The 21286-nt window shown below is 41.1% G+C and overlaps 1 protein-coding gene across 2 annotated transcripts; it reads left to right on the top strand.

Moving 5' to 3' along the window:
• The first annotated feature begins 3370 nt into the window (after positions 1–3370).
• Positions 3371–19830, top strand: ap1m1 (adaptor related protein complex 1 subunit mu 1). 2 transcript variants are annotated; one of them, XM_027291070.1, is made up of 12 exons: positions 3371–3584; positions 6117–6273; positions 6385–6452; positions 6539–6669; positions 8125–8272; positions 8467–8593; positions 8819–8961; positions 11027–11098; positions 11340–11498; positions 11664–11789; positions 18448–18523; positions 18953–19830. In XM_027291070.1, the coding sequence occupies exons 1-12, from the start codon at positions 3543–3545 to the stop codon at positions 18973–18975; spliced, it is 1272 nt and encodes a 423-aa protein (XP_027146871.1). In that variant the 5' UTR covers positions 3371–3542; the 3' UTR covers positions 18976–19830. The 2 variants fall into 2 exon arrangements, with proteins under 2 accessions (XP_027146871.1, XP_027146873.1); XM_027291072.1 differs by lacking the exon at positions 3371–3584 and having other exon boundaries at positions 6132–6273; positions 6385–6454; positions 6540–6669.
• Positions 19831–21286: the final 1456 nt, after the last annotated feature.

The raw sequence follows: 21286 nt of genomic DNA, 5'->3' as shown, positions 1-21286 counted from the left end.
ATTATAATACACTGACATATTAATAAGCAGGTATATTTTTAGATATACGAAGCAGAGATGCTTCTGCTTATGTTTCAGGAGTCTGATGATGTGTGATGAGTGATGAACTCACTTAGTTGTTGCTTGGGTTTGGCCATTTAAAATTTGCACAGTAATAGTCAGTGAGGTAATCAAGTTAAAGTTTGAGTATAAAATTAGTACACGGGGTAACATCAGCAGTTATGATTTGCACAAAATTAGTGCTGCTGAGTTCAGCGAAGTTAGACACACTTATTTGCACCATTACAAAGGAAATACATAATGAGTGGCTGGTTATGTAAGATTGACCATCTGTGGCGGACAACAAAGGATATAAGCCTGCAAACTAGGAGGCCAAAAATAGGAGGGCATGCCTGTCAATGCGCTTTCAACAAAGCAAAACACAAGATACGCCGGAAACATTAAGGAAACAACAAAAACAAATGAGGAAATCATGAAATCCCCTCCCACTATAGTTCATTATTCTGTTATGAATAATCCACATTTCTTCACCAGAAGGTACAGAGTTGGTTGTGTAACTTGTTTTCCTGATGAGTGCACAAAGTGTCCCCATTTTATTTGGACTGTCTGTTTTGTGATGTTTTCGTGGCATTCATCAGTTTTTCCATGACCAGGCTGCCCGAGAGAATATTCAGCCATTGATTAATAGCTTGTGCTTTTCCACCTGAAGAGATGATACAATATTTTGCCTGTATGAGACGAAGAATGTTGGATAGTCTCATACCACCCTCTCATCAGGAAAGAGATTTAATATGCAAAGACACGAGACAAGAGAAATAATGTTACAACAATCAGTCTGTATTATTTTTACCCAGAAAACTGTCCCATGTCCAATCCTCTGAGCCGCATTTTACACAAGTGTTTGAAATATTTGCATCAAATCGTGTGAAAGACATTTGTGGTAAGGGGTTGTTTTTCATGCTCTTGGCTGTGTCATTGTCAAATCTCAATCAGTATACAATGATATCTGACACAATAGTGTGCCAACATCTCTATGCTCTGTAATCCAGCAAGAAATGGTTTGGTGGAATTTGGTGTGGAAGATCAGCCTGCATGGAGCCGTGAACTCAGCCCCATCAAACACCTTTGGGTTGAACTGGAATGCGGCCATCGCCAGTGCTGACCTCATTATTGCTCTTGTGGCTGAGTGGGAACAAATTCCTGTATGGATGTGATGTGTACAAGATAAAGTATGCATGTTTTTTTAATAGCTGCTGAGTGTACTGGGAGTGTGTGATTGGCTCAAAGACAGGAGGAGGCGCAACAACAAAAGTAACATTATAAAAGGTTCAGATAAAAAGTTAAAAAGTTGTTTTTTCATATGTGAACTCCAGTAAAAGAGTAATAAGATAACATTCCTTCATAATAACTTGAGTTATTTAATCATTATTTTAATATATTATTCTGTCCACAAATGATTACGTATATATGGGTCTACATATTTAGGTCTATTTGTATCTGTACAAAGTAGTCAAGCTTGTTGGCTTTGTTTCAGATTTCTTGTATGTGTACACAAACCTGGTCAATAAAAGTGATTCTGATCCCGATATAATATGTGTTTGTTCATGTGATGTATTATTTAGTTTTGTCCCACATGAGTCTCCATACACCAGAACCTTATGAGGTTGCACTACAGTTTGATCTAAAGACTATGAACTTTAAGTTGAGTAGTGTCTTGCAGATCAAGTATTCATCCAATAGAGGGAGCTACAAGATAAACTCAAGAAGCAGATTACTGTTTTTGAAGAGAGTGTAAACTCGAGATTGTCTCTGTCCATTTAAATATATTTTTGACCGTGTATCTGAACATATGAATAGTATTTTGCCAGATGGCAGTAGTGAAAATACTGAAAGGTGTATAGCACAGTGAATAACTGGCATGAATGTCATGTATATGGAAGCCCTAAGCGGTCATGCATTCATAGATTTTATTTCCTCCGTTGTTTTCTTGTGATAACGAGTTAATTTAATTAGTTTTCTCTCCAGATTTCCAATTATTTATGTCATGTTCATGTGATATATTAATTACATATGTCCACATGATTATCCATACACCAGAACCTTATGAGGTTGCACTACAGTTTGATCTGAAAACACATCAACACTAAGAATCAGAATCAGAATCACTTTAATTCTCCAGGTATGTGTGCACACACGAGGAATTTGACAAACATTAAACATGACAGGTAAACGTAGACATAAACTACAGTTCGCCTACCAGCCCCGCCTGGGAGTTGAGGACGGCATCATCTACCCGCTGAGTCTACACTCATCTGGACAAGCCGACTAGCACTGTGAGAATCGTGTTCTTTGACTTCTCCAGTGCTTTTAACACTATCCGCCCGGCTCTACTGGGTGAGGAGATGACTGCAATGCAGGTGGAGGCCCCCATCGTGTCCTGGACTGTTGACTACCTACAGTATGTACGCCTACAGAACTGTGAGTCTGACAGGGTGGTCAGCAACACAGGGGACTGTCCTCTCTCTCTTCCTCTTCACTCTCTTCACCTCAGATTTTTATTTATATATATAGAGATATATATTATTATATATATATATATATAAATATATATATATATATATATATATATGATATATATATATATAACCGCACCCAACATCTGCCTGCAGCACCATACACACCATCATCTTCACCCCCTTCTGTAATCTGACACAAACATGGTCAATCACTTTTTTTTTTTTTTTGCAGTTGTTGCACATTATTACAGTAAATTTGATATTTTATATACCTTTTATATCTTATCTCTCTATATATCTATATAGATATATATAGTAGATAGATAGATAGATGATTAGATAGATAGATAGATAGATAGATATAGATATAGATATTTATATTTTGGTAACTTGTTTACATATGTTGTTTTTGTTTGTTTGTATACCTGGAGAATGTAACATGGGATTATTAAAGTATTTCTGAATTTTGATTCTGATCTATATATATACACACACAGACACACACACACACACACACACACATAGAGAGAGAGAGAGACAAGGATAAAACATTTTTTACACTGAATGGGAATGTGCAATGAAATGGTGCAATGGAGCATAGTGCAAGGATGAAGTAATAAACATACACGGTATGAGTGTAGTGATGATATTTACATAAATAATTTATGATTTACAGATGTTATACATGAGTTGTTGAGTTGGGTTGTCTGGTGGAGATAAACTATTCATCCAACAGAGGGAGCTACAAGATAAAAACAAGCAGCAGGTTGCTGTAAACTTTCTAAACTTTCTGTTTCTTTCTATTAGAAAACAACACACACAGTGTTATACCCGTCCCGTCCTGAGCAGCAGTTCATCCTCCGGACCCACAGGGGGCGCTCGTCAGACGCGCAGTCTGCTATGACAAACAGGGAAGGGTGGCTTTCCTCCTCTCGGTATTATGAATGAACGTCTGCCTGAACTCGTCAATAACAAACATTAAAACTAACCCAGAGCTTCACTAAGCTCGCGTCGATCGAGCTCAGGATGTCAGCGAGCGCGGTGTACGTGCTGGACCTGAAGGGGAAGGTGAGCTAACCTAGCCTAGCCTAGCCTAGCCTAGCCTAGCCGCTAGGCTAACGCATTCCTCGCTGACAGATCGTGATGTGGCTCAAACTGAGGCCCGGGGGGTGGATGGAGGGGTCGGTGCGGTGTGTTTTAAAAAGGTTTAAGCTTGTGATTTAAATCAGCTGAAACCAGCAGGTCGGTTTCACACGATGAGTAAAAGTGAGAAATACAAAAAAGGGCCACGTAGCGTCTCTGTGACCGGCTGCTAGCAGGTTTTAGACTCTGTCAGTGATCAGCAGTTTCACTTCTCACTCTGCTACATATCCATCATTCATTAAGCCTGGAGGTCTCCTGCTAAACTCACTAACTCATCCAGTTTAACATCTGTTTGCTCAGCCTGAGGAGAACAGTCACAGCAGGAGCCAGATGTGACAGTACTAACATTTAAATCAACAAGTTACATGCAGACAGTGTTTTTATTGTCACAGTTATAAATCATAAGTCGATTTATTTATATATATATAGCACATTTAAATACAACAAGATATTGCCCAAAGTGGTGCACAGCATCAAAACAAAACAGATCAGATTTTATTTGTATAGCCCAAAAGTCACAAAGTACATCATTACAATCTGGACAGGGAGTGACACCCTCTGTCCTTAGACCCTCGGTTCAAATGAGGGAAAAACTTGCCCACAAAAAACCTTTAACAGAAGAAACCTCAGGAAGATCCACAGAGGAGGGATCCCTCTCCGAGGACGTACAGACGTGCAATAGATGTCACGTGTACAGGACAAATCAACACAACGTCTCTGTCAGGGTTATGCCTAGTCAGGCACGGTATTGGTCGAAGACAAACATATTGTACAATTACAATGAGTGATAAAATGATTACAGTAGCAGTGGAACCTGTGATAGAGATAGAGAGACACAGATGCACATTGGCAGCAGATCATCAACTAACTATAAACTGTAATGGAGATATGGCAGCAGTAATGACATGTGGTGATATGTGTAGTGGACGTCGTGCAGGATCACAGCAGCAGCAGCCACGATCCACGAGAACCTGCTGGATGAAAGAGAGCACAGAAACTCCAGGGAAGAAGTTTAGTTAGTGACATGCATTAATGAGACATGTATGTTTATAGATGGTGAGAGAGAGAGAGAGAGTTTTCAGTAAGGGAGACGTGACTGCATTTTCAACCGATACCGTGCCTGACTAGGCTAGATTTACTTTATTTATCCCAAGCTGGGAAATTACAGTACAGAGTGACGATAGACAACAACTTAAGAATAAAAATATAAAGAACAAACTATACATAATAAAATATTAAAGTAGCAATAGTAAATAAAAATATATTGTACAAATTAATCTTTTTTTTTCTCTTTTTTTAATAGCAATGTAACTAAATCAAGTCAAGTCAACGTATTGTTGTAGTCTGGACATACAGAGAACTGAAACTGTGTTTCCCTCGTATCCCGGTGCAAACAGCAAAATGAACATGAAATATAAAATATAAGTAAAAAAATAAAATAAAATAAAGATATAAATAGATATACAAGCTAAAAGACAGCGGCATGTCAGGCGTGAACAAATCTAAAAACCTGTTCTTCCGTTCTTTCACATCTGGACTCAGATAACAAGAATAAATTGTATGAAACACGTTAAACTTGAAGCATGACGTTCAATGAACCTTGACTTATATTATGAGTAATACATAGTCTGTTAATATTTAAGTTTTAAAACGCGTCACTCTTGCTCTTGTCTTCAACAAACTCATTCAGAAAGTAATGTTTCGTGTCACATCTACAGATATATAACACCAGCAGTTATGTCCTTTTAGAGGTTAACGTTCAAATGCACAAATCGAGCAGGCCATAAATAATATATTCTAAAAACAGCTGCAGGCCGTGATTTGCAAAAATAACGTGTGCTATAGAAAAGAGTCAAAGTAATGCATTAAAGGTGTTTGCACACAAATGAAATCCCAGCTTCTCCTGAAGGATTTTCAGAGGTTAAAGAAAGCACAAGTGAATAATAATGAACTTTATTTATAGAGCACCTTTCAAAAACAGTTACAATAAAGCCGAACACAATAAAACCAACCACAGTAACAAACAATAACAAGCAAACACTGACATAAATAGATCAACTTTTTAAAAATTAACAGTCCTGATCTCCTCAGTCAGGTCATGCCACAGTCTCTGAGCCCTGACTGCAAACGCTCTGTGACGTTTGTGTATAAATCTAGACTGAGGAACAACCAGGAACGTATCTGAGGATGTCAGGGAGCGAGAAGGGGACGTAGGGCAAAAGGTCGGCTAATTAACCTGGAGAAAGGCCTCACATGGCTTTATAAGAAATGGAATAAAAGTTTAATGTCAGCTCTGTTGACAATGTAAGGAAGCCAGAATAGGTGTGATGTGATCGAGGCAAAATCTCGGCTTGTACAACCTGATGTGATCAACCGCTCTGCTTTAAATTCTGCCGTTACAAAGATGCTGCTGCTGTTTCTAACACACAGTAACATTGACGTATCTGTCCCTGTCAGGTGCTGGTGTGCCGAAATTACCGGGGAGATGTGGACATGTCGGAGATCGAGCACTTCATGACGCTCCTGATGGACAAAGAGGAGGAGGGGACGCTCTCTCCAATCCTGGCTCACGGTGGAGTCCGCTTCATGTGGATCAAACACAATAACCTCTACTGTATCCTTACCTCACCTACGCCACAACGCTTGATATTATATGTATATATATTTTTTTGCTGTTTGGATTTTCAACTCTTGTAGCTAAATCTCTTAACACACGTCACATCAGTGGTCGCAACATCCAAGAAAAATGCGAGCGTCTCGCTGGTCTTTTCCTTCTTGTACAAAATCGTCCAGGTAGGATTTAATGCTTTAGTCTAACACACACACGCTGTGTGTTCTGTATTTACAGTTTTTATAAAAACATCATCTGTGTCCTTCAGGTTTTTTCAGAGTACTTCAAAGAATTGGAGGAAGAGAGCATCAGAGATAACTTTGTCATCATATACGAGCTGATGGACGAGCTGATGGACTTCGGCTATCCTCAGACCACGGACAGCAAGATTTTGCAAGAGTGAGTAACCTCTTTAGTCACAGTCTCACTGCAGTTAACTGTATCTAAAGTCATTATAGATGTAACTAATTAATACTGCCATTAATTATTAACATTTGGATTATTTCCTGTTTATTTAAGTCAACAGCTCAGAGTAACAATTTGCCTCATTTGCTGCACGCATTTGGAAACACTCCCCTAAAAAAAAAAAAGGAAGGAAGGAAAGAAACAGACGTGCAATAGATGTTATGTGTAAGGAACAGATCAGCAAAAAATTGATTGATCACGATACAGTTACACAGCGTTCTGATGCCTCATTGGAAATCTTCAACATTTCCACGTAAACTCTCAGCAAAGACGGTTTCCACCAAAAGTGACACACCATCAGAAGATCGATACGTCAAGCTTGGTTCACCGAGAGATAGAAAAGCAGCTTCATCACAGACACAGAATGTGATAAATGAAGAACACAAAAACTCTTATCAGCAAAAGTCCTGTCACGATGTCTTGTAAGAATTTGAGATCGGGATTTGTGGCAGTAACAGAAGCAAGTATCAAACTCTCAGTGAAACACGGTGGTGGGAATATTCAAGTCTTGGGGTGCATTGGCTACTCCGCAATTTGGAAACTTACACTGAAATTATTATACCCTCCATTAAGAAGCACTCTTAATCCTTCAGAGACATATTACACACTCTAGTTTGCGTCTTTTGCGGAGAAGGATTCATCCTGCAGCTGGATTATGACGCCGACGGAGGAACTTTTCAAGTACTCATGTCACAGTCATGACATGAGAAGCTCTGTCGCATCATGTTGGCAAAAACACTGATTCATTAGGTTTTTACACAAGCTTCAGGATTCCATGCCAGCCGTCCTACATGAAATCTACGCTTTAAATTATCAAATTATCACCCTGTAATAATAAATCACAGATTGTAAGCCACGTTTCGGCAGATAGGTAGAAGCCGAGTCACGCTATGTCGTCTCGTGACCTTCTCTCCACATTTTTGTCGACGCGGTGACCAATCAAAAAACCTCAAATATGCTCTGTTAACATGAATTTCCTTGACTTCACATTCATTCAGCTTGCTCTTTAATTCCAAGTGACTTACAATAAGCACATCAAACTAAGTTTTCATGTCCGTCAGCCTCAGATCATCATCGTTTTCTTGTGCGTTGATTGTCTCGTAGCCGTTAAGTCAGGTTTTTGCAAGATAACTCTGTTCAGCTTTGTACTCTACATGACCGTTTAAAATTCCAGCGCTGTGGTTGCCTCAGAGACGTGCAGCAGGGTAACTCTGGATTTCCCCCAGAGTTCTGAGTACAACAATAAGTCACACAGTCCTCCCTTTACTAACCATGCGATTCTCTGTTCTTCTTTGATGCTGTCTGGGAACTCGCCACTGCAGACAGTTGATTTCCTCTTTTCTGTCTCTTGACTCAGTGTTTACGTTTTTTTTTCTTCTTGTCTCTCAGATACATAACCCAGGAGGGGCACAAGCTAGACACCGGCGCCCCGCGACCCCCTGCCACAGTCACCAACGCCGTCTCCTGGAGGTCAGAGGGCATCAAGTACAGGAAGAACGAGGTCTTCCTGGACGTCATTGAGTCAGTGAACCTCCTGGTAGGAACTCCTCGATTTAGAAGCGCTGTGTTGCTAAAAGGAATGCCAGTCACTGTTCGTAAACTTCCTCCCTGTGTGCGTCACAGTCACTGATCTCGCTGTGTTTTCCGTGGGCTGTTGTTACTTTTCTTTTTTACTCTTCTTTAGGTAGTTTTCTCTGACCCCCTGTAACCTCCTCACCTCTGTTTCCTCAGGTTAGTGCCAACGGTAATGTTCTACGTAGTGAGATCGTCGGCTCCATTAAGATGCGCGTCTTCCTGTCCGGGATGCCCGAGTTGCGTTTGGGCCTCAACGACAAGGTTCTGTTCGAAAACACTGGACGTGAGTTCTCTCTTCTGGCGGACTCATATTGTGTGAACAATTACTTTGAGCTGAAGTTTGAATGCTGATTGATCACCTTTTTACCTGCCACTCATTGTATACCACCTGTCTGTTACCTCATGACAGAAACCCTAAAAGTTATTTGCAATTCATGCAATGCTGGTACACTTGTTCCATTTTTCTCCTTTTGTATGATCTGATTTGGGGGTTTTTTCTTTCGTGTAGGTGGGAAGAGTAAATCAGTAGAGCTGGAGGATGTCAAGTTTCACCAGTGTGTCCGTCTGTCTCGCTTTGAGAACGACCGCACCATCTCCTTCATTCCTCCCGATGGAGAGTTTGAGCTCATGTCCTACCGCCTCAACACTCATGTGAGTACTCTGGATCAGACACTGTATAGCCTCCAACATTATGTAAGATTCTGTATCTGTTGCTGTTAGGTGCCCCCAAAGTGTAATGACGATTGCTGAGCATCCGTCTTTCAACACCAGTGACTAAAAGTCTAGATTTACTCTTTTCTGGTGGCCTTTTGCTACGTCCATAGAAGCTGCAGAGGCTGGCTCGGGTTCTGGCACGACACTGGTGTCACCAACATTCTCCCAGTGCTCTGAGCTGAACTTTTATGTCTAAAAGCTAAACAGCAGCTACAGTTTACTTTACCGAGACTTTACCGAGGCGGAGCAGACGGAGGACATCAGAGGAAAAGCCATAAAACATTTTCTCCATTCCATCCAGATCCAGTTTCAATAAAAAGATTGACACAGTTGGTGTTGTTATGTACTCAGGGGCCGATCGTACCCAGAGCTACATAGTTTCCCTCTGCTTTTATGGTTAATGTGTATGAAAATATTGAGTAAATGTGTGTTTAAAAACAACTTATTTGGAAGGCACAGACAGTATTTAAATAAATATTCACACATAAAACTCCTAACCTGGGAAAAAAAACGTAAGACATGAGGCCTACGCAACCTTCGCTCAGATCAGCTGGATTGCTTCATCATCCTGAGCATATGAAATCCCAAAAGCACATTCATTAAAAGGAAGTAAAAAATCAAACATAATGAGTCATACGGGAGGCTGTGGGCTTTAGATTTATAGTAAAGTTTAAACTGGCCCCGGATTCTTAATAAACGTTTCACAATAGGTTTTCCAGTAAGCTTGTGGAAAGGGAAGTAGTACAGTTGTACCTATTAGCAACCGCCACCAACAAATCTGGAATAGGTTATTCAGGAAACATCTTCTGAAGCGATTGGCCACATTCAACTGTTAGAGCCTGGTAAATAAGATTGTATTTACTTACCTTACCAACTTCACAAGTCAGGTTTTATCTACGCGAGTCAGTTTTTAAGTGACCCGACTGAGCGTCTGATTGGCGGCCACAGCGTGACGTCGTGTTTTCTTTCCTAAAGTTGGATCCGGCTCAACTTCAACCATTCAAATGAATTCCCTGATGTGGCAGATTTGGCCTCAACGTGTTGATTTCTCCCCTGTAAAATGTCGCTCAGTCTTGGTCAGAATAAAAAAAAAACTGATCAAAGAGTGCTGATAATGTTAAAAGAAATTATTTAATGCCTTGTCAAATCATCAAATCAAATCAAATCAATTTTATTTGTATAGCCCAAAGTCACAAAGTACATTTGCCTCAGAGGGCTTTACAATCTGTACAGGGAGTGACACCCTCTGTCCTTAGACCCTCGGTTCGAGTGAGGAAAAACTTGCCCACAAAAAACAAAAAACCCTTTAACAGGGAAAAAATGTGGAAGAAACCTCAGGAAGAGCCACAGAGGAGGGATCCCTCTCCCAGGACGGACAGACGTGCAATGGATGTCACGTGTACAGGACAAATCAACACAAACATATTGTACAATGACTGATAAAACTGATACATCGGCTGATACACTGTTATATAAAGATGTATGAAGAAGAAGTCATGATGTGAATCATTTCTCATGGCCTTTGCATTCACCACATCTCATCACATAGGAGACTTTCCATCGAAACACCAAATGAGGGAATATGTCTTGGAAGAATGACGTCCGTCCGTCTATCGGAGTTCGACTCCACGGCGCATTCGCACGAACCGTGCGAGGCCTCTTGACCTTTGCAAACGATGTGTGTAACGATATGTGTAACGATGTGTAATGTGTCGACTAAGGATTTATGAATTGTTCCACTCATGAGCCACAACATCTTACTAAGACTTTGTATATTGGTGTTTCCTTCGTCACCGTTCTAGATAACTTAATCACTATTAAAAAGAAGAGAGAGTTTTTATAAATGTACAGTCCTCTTCTTAAAGGCCTTGTAGTAATATCTCCTGTCCACTAGGTGGTGACTGCGTCATATGTTATTTAAGCCGACATGTACGTTAAACATAATAGAGCCTGTTATTTTTAAAAGTATCTGTAAGTAAAATATGTGTTTTTTATATCTTAGGTGAAGCCCTTGATCTGGATTGAGTCTGTCATTGAGAAGCACTCCCACAGTCGGATCGAGTACATGATTAAGGTTAGTCACTATTTCTGTTGGTACATCAGTTGCTATGACAATTACAGCAGGATTGTTGTCAAACTTAGTTAGTTGTAAAAGAAGAAGTGAGTACAGTGAAGCATACTGTAATGGGATTTTCATGTCACGTATCTGTCTGTCACGCCTTACAAACCCTCTTCAACTCTAAAGTATCGCATGATAGATGCCCTGTTTAGGCGCGACACCGTGTCAAACTAGGCCTTCTTGTTTCTCGTCTCAGGCGAAGAGTCAGTTCAAAAGGCGTTCCACAGCCAACAACGTGGAGATCCACATTCCTGTGCCAACGGACGCTGACTCGCCCAAATTCAAGACCACAGTGGGCAGCGTGAAGTGGGTGCCGGAGAACAGCGAGATCGTCTGGTCAATCAAGTCCTTCCCTGTGAGAAAGAAATCATGACTCACGAGTATCATATAGACTGTGTCATCTTAGGTTTCTGTTTACAAATGACGCCATTTAGGATTTTGGGGATTTTGAAGGGAAAGGTGTGTGTGATTCAACACGTGAAGTTTTATAGAGTTTGTGTTGTGGCTTTTTTGTGAACAGGGCGGAAAGGAGTATTTGATGCGAGCCCACTTCGGTCTGCCGAGTGTAGAGGCTGAAGACAAGGAGGGGAAGCCGCCAATCAGTGTCAAGTTTGAGATCCCATACTTCACCACCTCAGGCATCCAGGTACACACACACACACACACGACCTCTTTTCACAGTGTTTGTTTACAGTGTTTATCATTCCTGTACAGTAAAACCATCTTGGAGGAGATTCAAACAAAAAAAAGCTGCACCTGCATGCACGGTCCAAATATCTTGTGGTTTTCTGTTGTTGCTCTGTCATCCTGGATTCAGAATTTATGGCACATAAGCAGCGTCTTGAAAATGCACTCCCCTCTTCCAGAGCCAGGAATTTAAACAATTCATATTTGTCCTGTTTTTTTTGGCCAGAGGGGGCAGTAAGTGAGCACTCTGTGAACTCTTTGCGGTGGAGAAAATTTCTACTGTTACACAAACCAGAAAGCAACTGCTCATCAACTCGGACTTGGCCTCGCTTGCCGTTTTTTTTATGTTTAATCACAGTGATTAGAAAATGTCACATGTCTACAGGTGAGTAGATTCATTGGATTTTTGATTGCGACGGCCACGAAGCCGAGAGCAGCAGCTAATGTTTTTTTTCCCTTCATGTTTGAATGAAAACTCTTGCTGTGACCACGGACTTACACAGATGTGCTGCACTTACTGTATAATCACAGTTGTCCTGTGATTATATGTGCAAGCACCACAGTAACACAAAATTAAGTTTTCCCATGTCTTGATGTGAGGAAACAATGGCAACTTGACAAACTCCATTTGAAAAATATCATATCATGGCCCGAAAAGGAAAACAACAGTGTTTTTTCTGCACCAACCAGATCTCATTTAACTTTGACCTTTATTATCTGAAGCAGGAGCTTTTTAAAAAAGAAGTACCGTCATGTGACGTTTTAAAGCAGAAGTTGTAAAATACTCCATTTAAGTCCCAGTTTTCTAGGAACATTGTTCAAGTTATCAAAGTCGCTGCCTTTAAATAACAAGAAGCCAGTTTCTTGAATCATGGATCATAGAGCTTCATGCATAGAACGGAGCAGAAAGAGCTCTGTGTTTTTATTCACTCTGTGGATTTCATGTATAAACTTCACACTTATTTTACTCCGAGTGTGTTTTTCAGCACATCTGTAGATGCAGTCAGCCTCCCCACATCACTGTTATTGCGGATAGTCGGTTCCTATGAGTGTGTGCTGAACTGTAATCACACTGTAATTACAAAATGTGCGTAAGAAGCAGCTACTTACATCTCTGTCACAGACTTTTGTAAACAATCGTTAATTCCTCCTGAAATAATAATAATCCGAGTACTGCCGCGCAATTAATCCTGTTTTTAAATGTACAAACTGAGCGCTTATGAATTGTGTGTATAATAGAAACTTTTTATTTCTACGCTTTAAGAACAACCAGCGTATTTATAACCGTGAATTTCTCCTTCTGACACATTTTTATGTACTTCTTGACTCCTAATGCTGCTTTCTGTGAAACCCTCATTAAAAGAGCAACAAGGTCATATTTTCCAGCTTCTCCACATTTCCTATGATAGTCAATAAAACGTTATTAAGTTGCGCGGACATTATGCAGCCCACTCGGAAACTGACAAGCTCAAGCCCAAGTTAATTGAAATATATAATACTTTTAATTGGGGCGGTTTTGGCAGTATAAGAATGCTTGTCATTTTCCAAAAGGTAATTTGGCAGCTGAGAGAAATAATCTCCCCTTTTCCTTCCTTCCTGTCTTTCAAATCTTCTTGCCAATCCATAAATGAACAGATGCTCGGATAAAAGCAAGTGCGTTAAGTCATACGGCGGCAACAAAGGCAGGTGTTGGAGCCGCTCTGCGTGTCCGAGAGCTAAAGCCTCGTCCTTACGTTAACAGATATGTTTTTAACATATGTTTAATGTTTTTTAACTCCTTTTTTTCAATTAAATTAATCTTTCTTTAAATGAAAACGAGGTCCAGCTCATATTAAAAACAACAGAAAGTCATGAGATACACCACGTGACGCAATCTTTGGTTAGAACTAGATCAGACTCGCTCCTCTTGTTTGGTTGTTAGATCCTCTTTTTGTGGTTTTCCACAAACCATTGCTGACTTGTATTCAAACACAAGACAACTAAGTGTTTCCTGTTCATTTTTCAATCTGGACACACCCAATGGACCCAAGTGTCACAGTCCTCCAGAGGATGTTTTTGCAGTATCGTATGATTTAATCATATCTACACGTATGCAATGGAATAATGTTAAATTAAGCGCACTGACACCAGTTTTAATCATTAAACCTTCCAAGGCGAAGATCATCCATAGATTCAGTTTTGCAAATGATGAACCGTTACCATGTAGGGACGTCTCAACTTCATTGGTTGAGGAAGTTTGAAAAAAAATCAGCTCTGTCGAGGTGTTCATTTACATTCATTCAGTTGGCCGTTGGAAGCTTAAAAACCCATATTGGCACGTTTATGAAACCATTAAACGTGCCAAATGTCAATGTCATTTTTTTTTCTTCCGTTAAATCTGTGACTTCCTGCAAAGCCACCTGAAAAGGTCTGCTTCTGAAAACCGCACTGCACCCTGGGGATTTTTTTCTTTCTTTCTTCTTTTTTTTTTTTTTTTACTTCAACTGAGTGCTCGAGATGGCTCAGGCAGGTTCACTCAAGTACAACACAGAAAATATCATGTCAGGTCAAAATAACGTGGTGATTTGTAGTTTTGACTTTTCATACTGGAAAGAAAATAAGTTCAGATCATTGGAAATATTGTTAGAATCTGGATCTAAATCAGTGGTTCTTAACCTTGTTGGAGGTACCGAACCCCACCAGTTTCATATGCTCATTCACCGAACCCTTCTTTAGTAAAAATAAGTTATTAAAAATAATAACCACAGCCCTGCCGTGGGTGCGCTACATTACCCAAAACGGAGGTAGGTTAAGTGTTCAGCACAAAATGAACAGTGCATTAACATCACCTTGTTCAAATAACAAAACCAACACAGTGCATGAACTCACAACAACTTACCTCAGTGTGACTTCTGCTGTTGCCTTTGAGAGACCAGTTCAGATATGCGTGGCTTCACCTTGGCAAGTGCCAGTCTCATGTCATTTTCACAGCAAAGTCTGTTCCTTTTCTTAGTTTTTATGTCCAGCATCCTCAAAAAAACGATTGCTCACAAAGATATATTGTAACAAATGGTATAAAAAATTCCGGGGCGGAGGCTCCACCGAACCCCTGAGACCGACTCACCGAACCCCTAGGGTTCGATCGAACCCAGGTTAAGAACCACTGATCTAAAACATCAGGATTAGTGCTTTTAGTTGTAGCAGTTCACTAGTTCCCAAGTTGTTGTAGGTAGAGCTACAAACCAACTCTTATTTTTATTGACAAAGAATGTCATTTTATTTATTGATCAGTTTTTTGGTCCATAAAAAGGTAAAATGTTGCCCAAAGTGACACCGTCAAATGTCTTGTTTTGTCGCTAACCCCAAAATTATTCAGTTTACTGACACAGAAGACGAGAGCGACCAGAAAATAACACGTTTAAGAAGCTGAAATCTGAGATTTTGGTTGTTAATCTCTCTGTAAAACTAGTCTGTGATTAATCTAAACAGTTGAGAATCGTTTAATCAACTTAAACAGACTTTGCAGTTCCGGTTGTAGGCCTCACGCAGGAGCTTCACTGCCTGCCTAAAAACTCCTTTGCACAGTGTTTACAATCACGTCACAATGCGGTGCAGCCACCACAACCTGTTAAGAGCTGTATTCCCATCGAACTCTTGTGTCAGGCCAGTAACCTTTTGTCTTATTACAGGGCACCAGCAGACTGGCTCTCAGACTCTAATGCAGCCAGTAACACCACTCTGTACGTGTGAGAAGAGGCCGTGAAGTTTAATTAGACACATGTAAATATCAAAGCATGAGAAAGTTCCTCTTAACTCTACCACTAAGTGCAGGGGAGAGCATATGTGAAGTGTGTGTGATGCACGTAACTGCACCTTATAAATTTAACTAGAAATGGACTAACCCCACGCTCTGGTTCGAGTGGCAGTAAGAGCAGAACTGCAGTTTTCTTTTTGCGAATCTCCACCGTCCGTAGGTGATGTCGAGTGAACCCAAACAAGTTGGCAAGATGCATTTTGGGTCATAGCTTTTACCAAAAGCCTGATAAATCCAGACCACACATGTAGTCTGTACTTACCGAACGAGATACAACAAACATCCTCCGCTCCTCCTTCTCATCTTACAAGCCATAATGATATTTTGCGGAGGCCGGCTTTTGATGCCGTTTTGCTGACTTGCGTACCCACGGTCAGGACGGCTGCATGTTTGGCTGCTTGGGTTCAGGGAAGAAGTGCTGCGCCGGCAAACTTGGTGATCCCGCGTCTGCGTGTTTGTCGTCATGTGTCTGCTTGGCCACGGTGTCTCTCTCTCTCTCTCTCTCTCTCTCTCTGACCTCACTGTGTAGTGGAAGGTAATAACAAGGCAGCCACTATCGAGGCCTTACCAGAGGCCCGCCGCACAAATTCCTGCTCTCGTCTGTCCTGCTTTCAACTGGGAACCGGCGTGATGGAGACATGGCACGGCAACATCTCCCAGAGAGGGGTCGTGTCAGCCTTTAAAATGGTTGAACTGTACGGGACAGATCTGACCTTTTTATTTTCTCCTTTTTAAAACCGACGTTTGTGTGAAACTTATTACCGCAAAATGAGGCATGAAAGCCTGCAATCATCTTTGTAGCGACAGATACTCTTGACACAGAGTTCCAGATGAAGTAATTTATCTTTTATAAACTCACTATAAATCTACACAGTGACACGTTTTATCTTCTTTTTTTTTCTCCACCTGACTGGGAACACAATGTGCAGCAATGTTCGGCCCCGCGGTCGAGATGGCAGGGTATTTTTAGAGGGTATTCTCGAAATTCAGCTCTGTGGTAACACCGCTGTGGTGAAATATCGGTTAATGGCTTGTGAAAGTTGTATCTTGATTATGCTGATCTTTCTTTCTTTCTTCCAGGCATTGAAACACAGTATGTTACAGTTATGTAAATTGACTTTTGAATGTCCCTTGAAAGCTGTTCTGTATCTGCTTCCCCCTTCTCACTGTGACTCATACTACTGCTTCCTCATCAACAACACTTCTCTTACTACAAGTTGCTTAATGCTTTTTAAGGAGTACAGCGCTGCAAAATCTATCTTTTGAGTATCAAATATTTACCCGTGTATGTACCTGTATCCTTTCCAAAAGTTCCAAACAGTTAAACAAGTCAAAATACTTCAAAATATTCATGGAAACATCTCCTCATCATCCGTATTCTGCCTTTTAATCACCAAAATAATACTTCCAAGAGACTACGTAGCAAAGAGGTGACCATTTTATTCACTATATGCAAATTTCTGCCCTTTATCGTGCTATTTTTAGTTCTTATTCAAGAAGTCGGCATGCTTTATCGTTTTATTCTAACAGGTGTTTTTGATACAGCACGCCCAGTATGTATATGTAATTAAAACCGAGCCTTTACAACGTGACTGACATGTAAACTTCGCTAACGAAAGCAAAATGTTTTTCCTAAATATTGTTGTTTTTCGGTCGCTGTGATCTTTTTCGGAGCCGTCACACCACCAGTCCGCAATTTATTTTAATTTTTTGCAGCTGTGGGCGCCACCTCCATGTGCCCGTGCAGCAGCAGTACACTTTATAGTGCTTCATTTTTGCAGAACGTGTTACATACTTGAAACCTGCTAAGAATGTGTGTGTGCAGTATGGAAGTCATTGCTGTTGAGTAATTGCTTAGAAGCGCTCAAACCCGTCTGCTCGGGCTTTTTTTAAGGGTCTTATTTCTCCTTCCTTCTTCCTCGTTCCTGACATAAGGAATTGTTGGCATTGAGTTCCCCGTAGGTGTGGATGTATTTAGGTTAAGCACTGTCGGCTCACAGCAAGAAGGTTCCGGGTTCAAACCTCGGCTGGGGCCTTTCTGTGTGGAGTTCTTGTCGTGGCTGCGTGGGTTCTGTCCGGGTACTCCTCTAAATTGCTCATAGGTGTGAGGTTGTCTGTTTCCATGAGGAATTGTTGGCCCTGTAATGAACTGGCAACTTGTCCACGGTGTACCCTGCCTCTCGTCAGCTGGGATAGGCTGAAGCGACCCCCTGCGACCCTAATGATGGGACGGGAATGTATTTATACTTTTAGTCTGTCTGTATGTATTTGAGTGACAACCAACCCAGAGTGTCTCTCTCAAGATGAGGCAGTTTCACCTTCTTAAAAACTTACCAACAATGTTTTATCGTATGTTGTGTTTATGATACTAGATGCTATTTAGTCGGTCCCTCCAGTTTTTCACACACACACACCGCCATGGGAACGTTAGTTAGTGATGGCGACTACTAACAAGTCCCACCTGCCGTCATATATATCGACAAACGAGCAAAACGACATCCGGCAATTTTACATGCAAGTGGAGGAAAGCTATGTTTTTTATTTTACACTCTAGTACTAATGTTAAGATTCTTTCAGAAAATAAAAAGGAAACAGTGTTTCTCAATCTGTCTGCCTTGTTTTTGTCTTATTAAGCCTGATGCGGGTTGAAAGTAAAGAAAACAACAAAAAAAGGCGCAAAATTCTTTGCAAAAAATGAGAAAATGCCACCGCAAAATCATTTTGATTGCAAAAATCATGAAATCCTGGTGGGACTGTTAAATGTTGGAAACATTGTGTTGCAAACTTGTCATGCCACTCATTCAGATTCATTTTTACTCCACAGGTGCGTTACCTGAAGATCATCGAGAAGAGCGGATATCAGGCCCTGCCGTGGGTGCGCTACATTACCCAAAACGGAGGTAGGTTCAGTGTTCAGTAGTGCTTGTGCACAGTGCCCATATGTGCAGTTATTAGGCAAGAGTTGGGCAATGCAGTGCAACGCGGTGGGAACCAGGCTCGTACTCATGAAGTCCTCTGAGAAAGGGGATACACTGTAGAACATGAGGCAATGTGGCAACGTCCTGCGAAATGTGAGAAAGTTGGCTTTTTTTTTTTTTAATTTTCTTTTTTTAAGTTTAGCTTCCCTGATCTTTCTTTGCTGAGATTACCAAGGTTGCACATGTTGGTCTTTTTCGCTAATGTTGCCAGTAATTGCCAAACATCCTCATCTCATTTCCTTTGTATTCCATTCATTCTGGGTGGAAAGCATCAGCTGCCTCCACTTGATTTCTCTCTTTTTTTTTTTTTTGTCCATTTGATTAAACGTCTTGTCCATTTCCTCCCCACAGATTACCAACTCCGGACCCAGTAGGCGGCGCCTCAGCCGGCAGCAGGCAGGTGGAAATCAGGAGGAGGCGGAGGCGGAGTCGAGCCGCTAATGTGCTATCAATGGCAGGTGTCAGTCATGAGACCAGGGGACTGTCAGTATCTACTTTTTGTTTTTTTTGTTTTAGTTTTTTTGTATTCGTTGAAGTTACATTAATTTCCGATCAATGCAAATATTAGATGGAGCCTTCAGTTAGAGTAATAATGTTAAATACTACTGTGTGTGGCTCCTGATGTGAGCGGACGCCAAGGAAAGCAGGAGAAATGTTTACACTCAAACTGATGCCGTGCAGAGATGCACACACACACACACCAAGGGTCAAAAAAAGAGTATGTTACAATTCGCACTTAAAGTTACTGTAATCACCTCCACACTCAAACACTTACACACACACACAGGTTAATGACACACACTCTCCAGTCAGTCTTGAGTACGGTATTTTATATGAAGCTGCTTCGTTCTGCCACAATTCCTATTTGTTGATTATCTGTATATATTTGTTACACGTTAATGAACTTCGATTCAGTGTTATTTGTTCGATAACTGTAAATTTTTACTTTGTGTTATCACCTCCACGGGATGCCATTGATACGTGCCAGAGCGATGCCTTCCTGCATGGCTGTTGTGCTTTTTCATTCATCTCCTTTGACGTTCAGCTTCGCAGAAGAAGAGTAAAATGTGGTCGATTTAAGTAGCACGGTAAATAGAATACCAGTCGAAAAATAAAAATAAAAAAAATCCCTCTGTTCCGCCCCGACACCTGTTTCCCTCCCTTCCTTTCCCCCCTTGTCTGTAGCCACATTATTTTAAATCATTAAATGTCTATTTAGAGAAAACCGTTCCATCGTCTCCTTTGCGTCATTTCATGCGTGATGTCACTGCAGGCATCACACTGAGCTGTCACAGGGTCATCATCCACGGGCACCTGTCCCGCACGCCGATGAGGAATGCTGAACCGAGGGGAAAAAACTCTGCACAGAGACACACAGCGGAGGGGGGGGGGTTTCCTGTATCAGGCCCTGTGGTTGCAAACCCTGGATGGTTCTTTCCACCTCATCCTGGAGGTCTTTTTCAAACAGTGCGACTCTTAATACCCAGGGCTCGTGATATCATAGGCAATCGAGCGCCAGCACTCCGTAAACATGCAGGAGAGCTGGGAAGGATGTGACTCAAGCTGTGGTCAGCGGTCGCAGACATGCTAGAGAGAAACGTAGGATGGACGCGGCACAGACTGGCTATTGTTCATGCCAAGCCAGACTGCAGTGGTCTCACATGAGGTCACTCCTTAAGTTTGTCTTGTAAAAGGGGACTGCGAGTCACTCAGAGCAGGTGCTGAAGGTTGAGTCTATGTCACCAAGACCTGAAATGCCAGATTTCTTCTGATTACTCGTCAGTCGACGGACTTCATTTAATCGTCGTTGTCGTGAATTTTTTTCTTTTTTTTTACATGTGCCTGTTTTTTTTTTTGTGACACACTTGCTAAACAGCTGGTGTTAGATAGATGATTCATATTTCAGAGAAAGCAGGTTTCAACATTCGTGATAGTCATCGAGAGCAAGGTAACCGGCCTGATAAGAAAAATATGCAAGTTTCATTCTTATCTCCTCCTGTGTGTTCTTTATCGTCTCTAGACATTGTGTCTTGCAGCATGTGAACACTTTTGTGATCTTAATTGTAGATATTTGAATAATTAATGATTTCAGGCAGAGTATTCCACTGAAAGCAAAGTGATCCATAGATGATTTCATAATAGACGGTTCCTTTGTCCATTTTGGGACTTAATCTCTGAGTGAATGCAGTTTTACATGTGACTACTTGTCCTATCAGATATGACCTGACTGTCAGCTGTGACACTGTAACACTGACTCAGACCAGATTAAATTTAACTTGACCTTTTCTACTCACACAGGCACTTTTACAACTCTTACTAAACATGATCATTCAGTAATCCCTCCACTCAAAGTCATGAAATCACCACAGCCGTCGGACTTATTGGTAGAACACACGTACTGGTGGACGTGTTCCCTCCTTCGCTCTGGAGATCCGTCTCTGTTGATACTTGGCAAAACATGTGAATATAGTGTTTGGCACGTGATGAGAAGGTTACATTCATGGAGCAAAGTCGACCTCTGAAGTGTCCGAGGTGAGAGCTGACATTTACCTCATGTTGCATTGATTGCTTACGGAAGGCTCGCTTGCAGCAAAACATAAGTATCCTCTTTAATGTTGACAAATGTTTAACATGAACACACACTCTCTCTCTTATCTCGAATTAACTGCTGGGTTACCAGAACAT

The sequence above is a fragment of the Larimichthys crocea genome, chromosome II (genome assembly GCF_000972845.2).
Source record: "Larimichthys crocea isolate SSNF chromosome II, L_crocea_2.0, whole genome shotgun sequence".
Taxonomy (NCBI): domain Eukaryota; kingdom Metazoa; phylum Chordata; class Actinopteri; family Sciaenidae; genus Larimichthys; species Larimichthys crocea.
This window is presented reverse-complemented; position numbering and strand designations above follow the sequence as displayed.

Bases quoted from the DNA above. Each gene is read 5' to 3' on its own strand.
- ap1m1 (XM_027291070.1), top strand. From the start codon at position 3,543: ATGTCAGCGAGCGCGGTGTACGTGCTGGACCTGAAGGGGAAG. The intron at 3,585-6,116 runs GTGAGCTAACCT...TGTCCCTGTCAG, and splicing joins TGCTGGACCTGAAGGGGAAG to GTGCTGGTGTGCCGAAATTA. The intron at 8,273-8,466 runs GTAGGAACTCCT...CTGTTTCCTCAG, and splicing joins TTGAGTCAGTGAACCTCCTG to GTTAGTGCCAACGGTAATGT.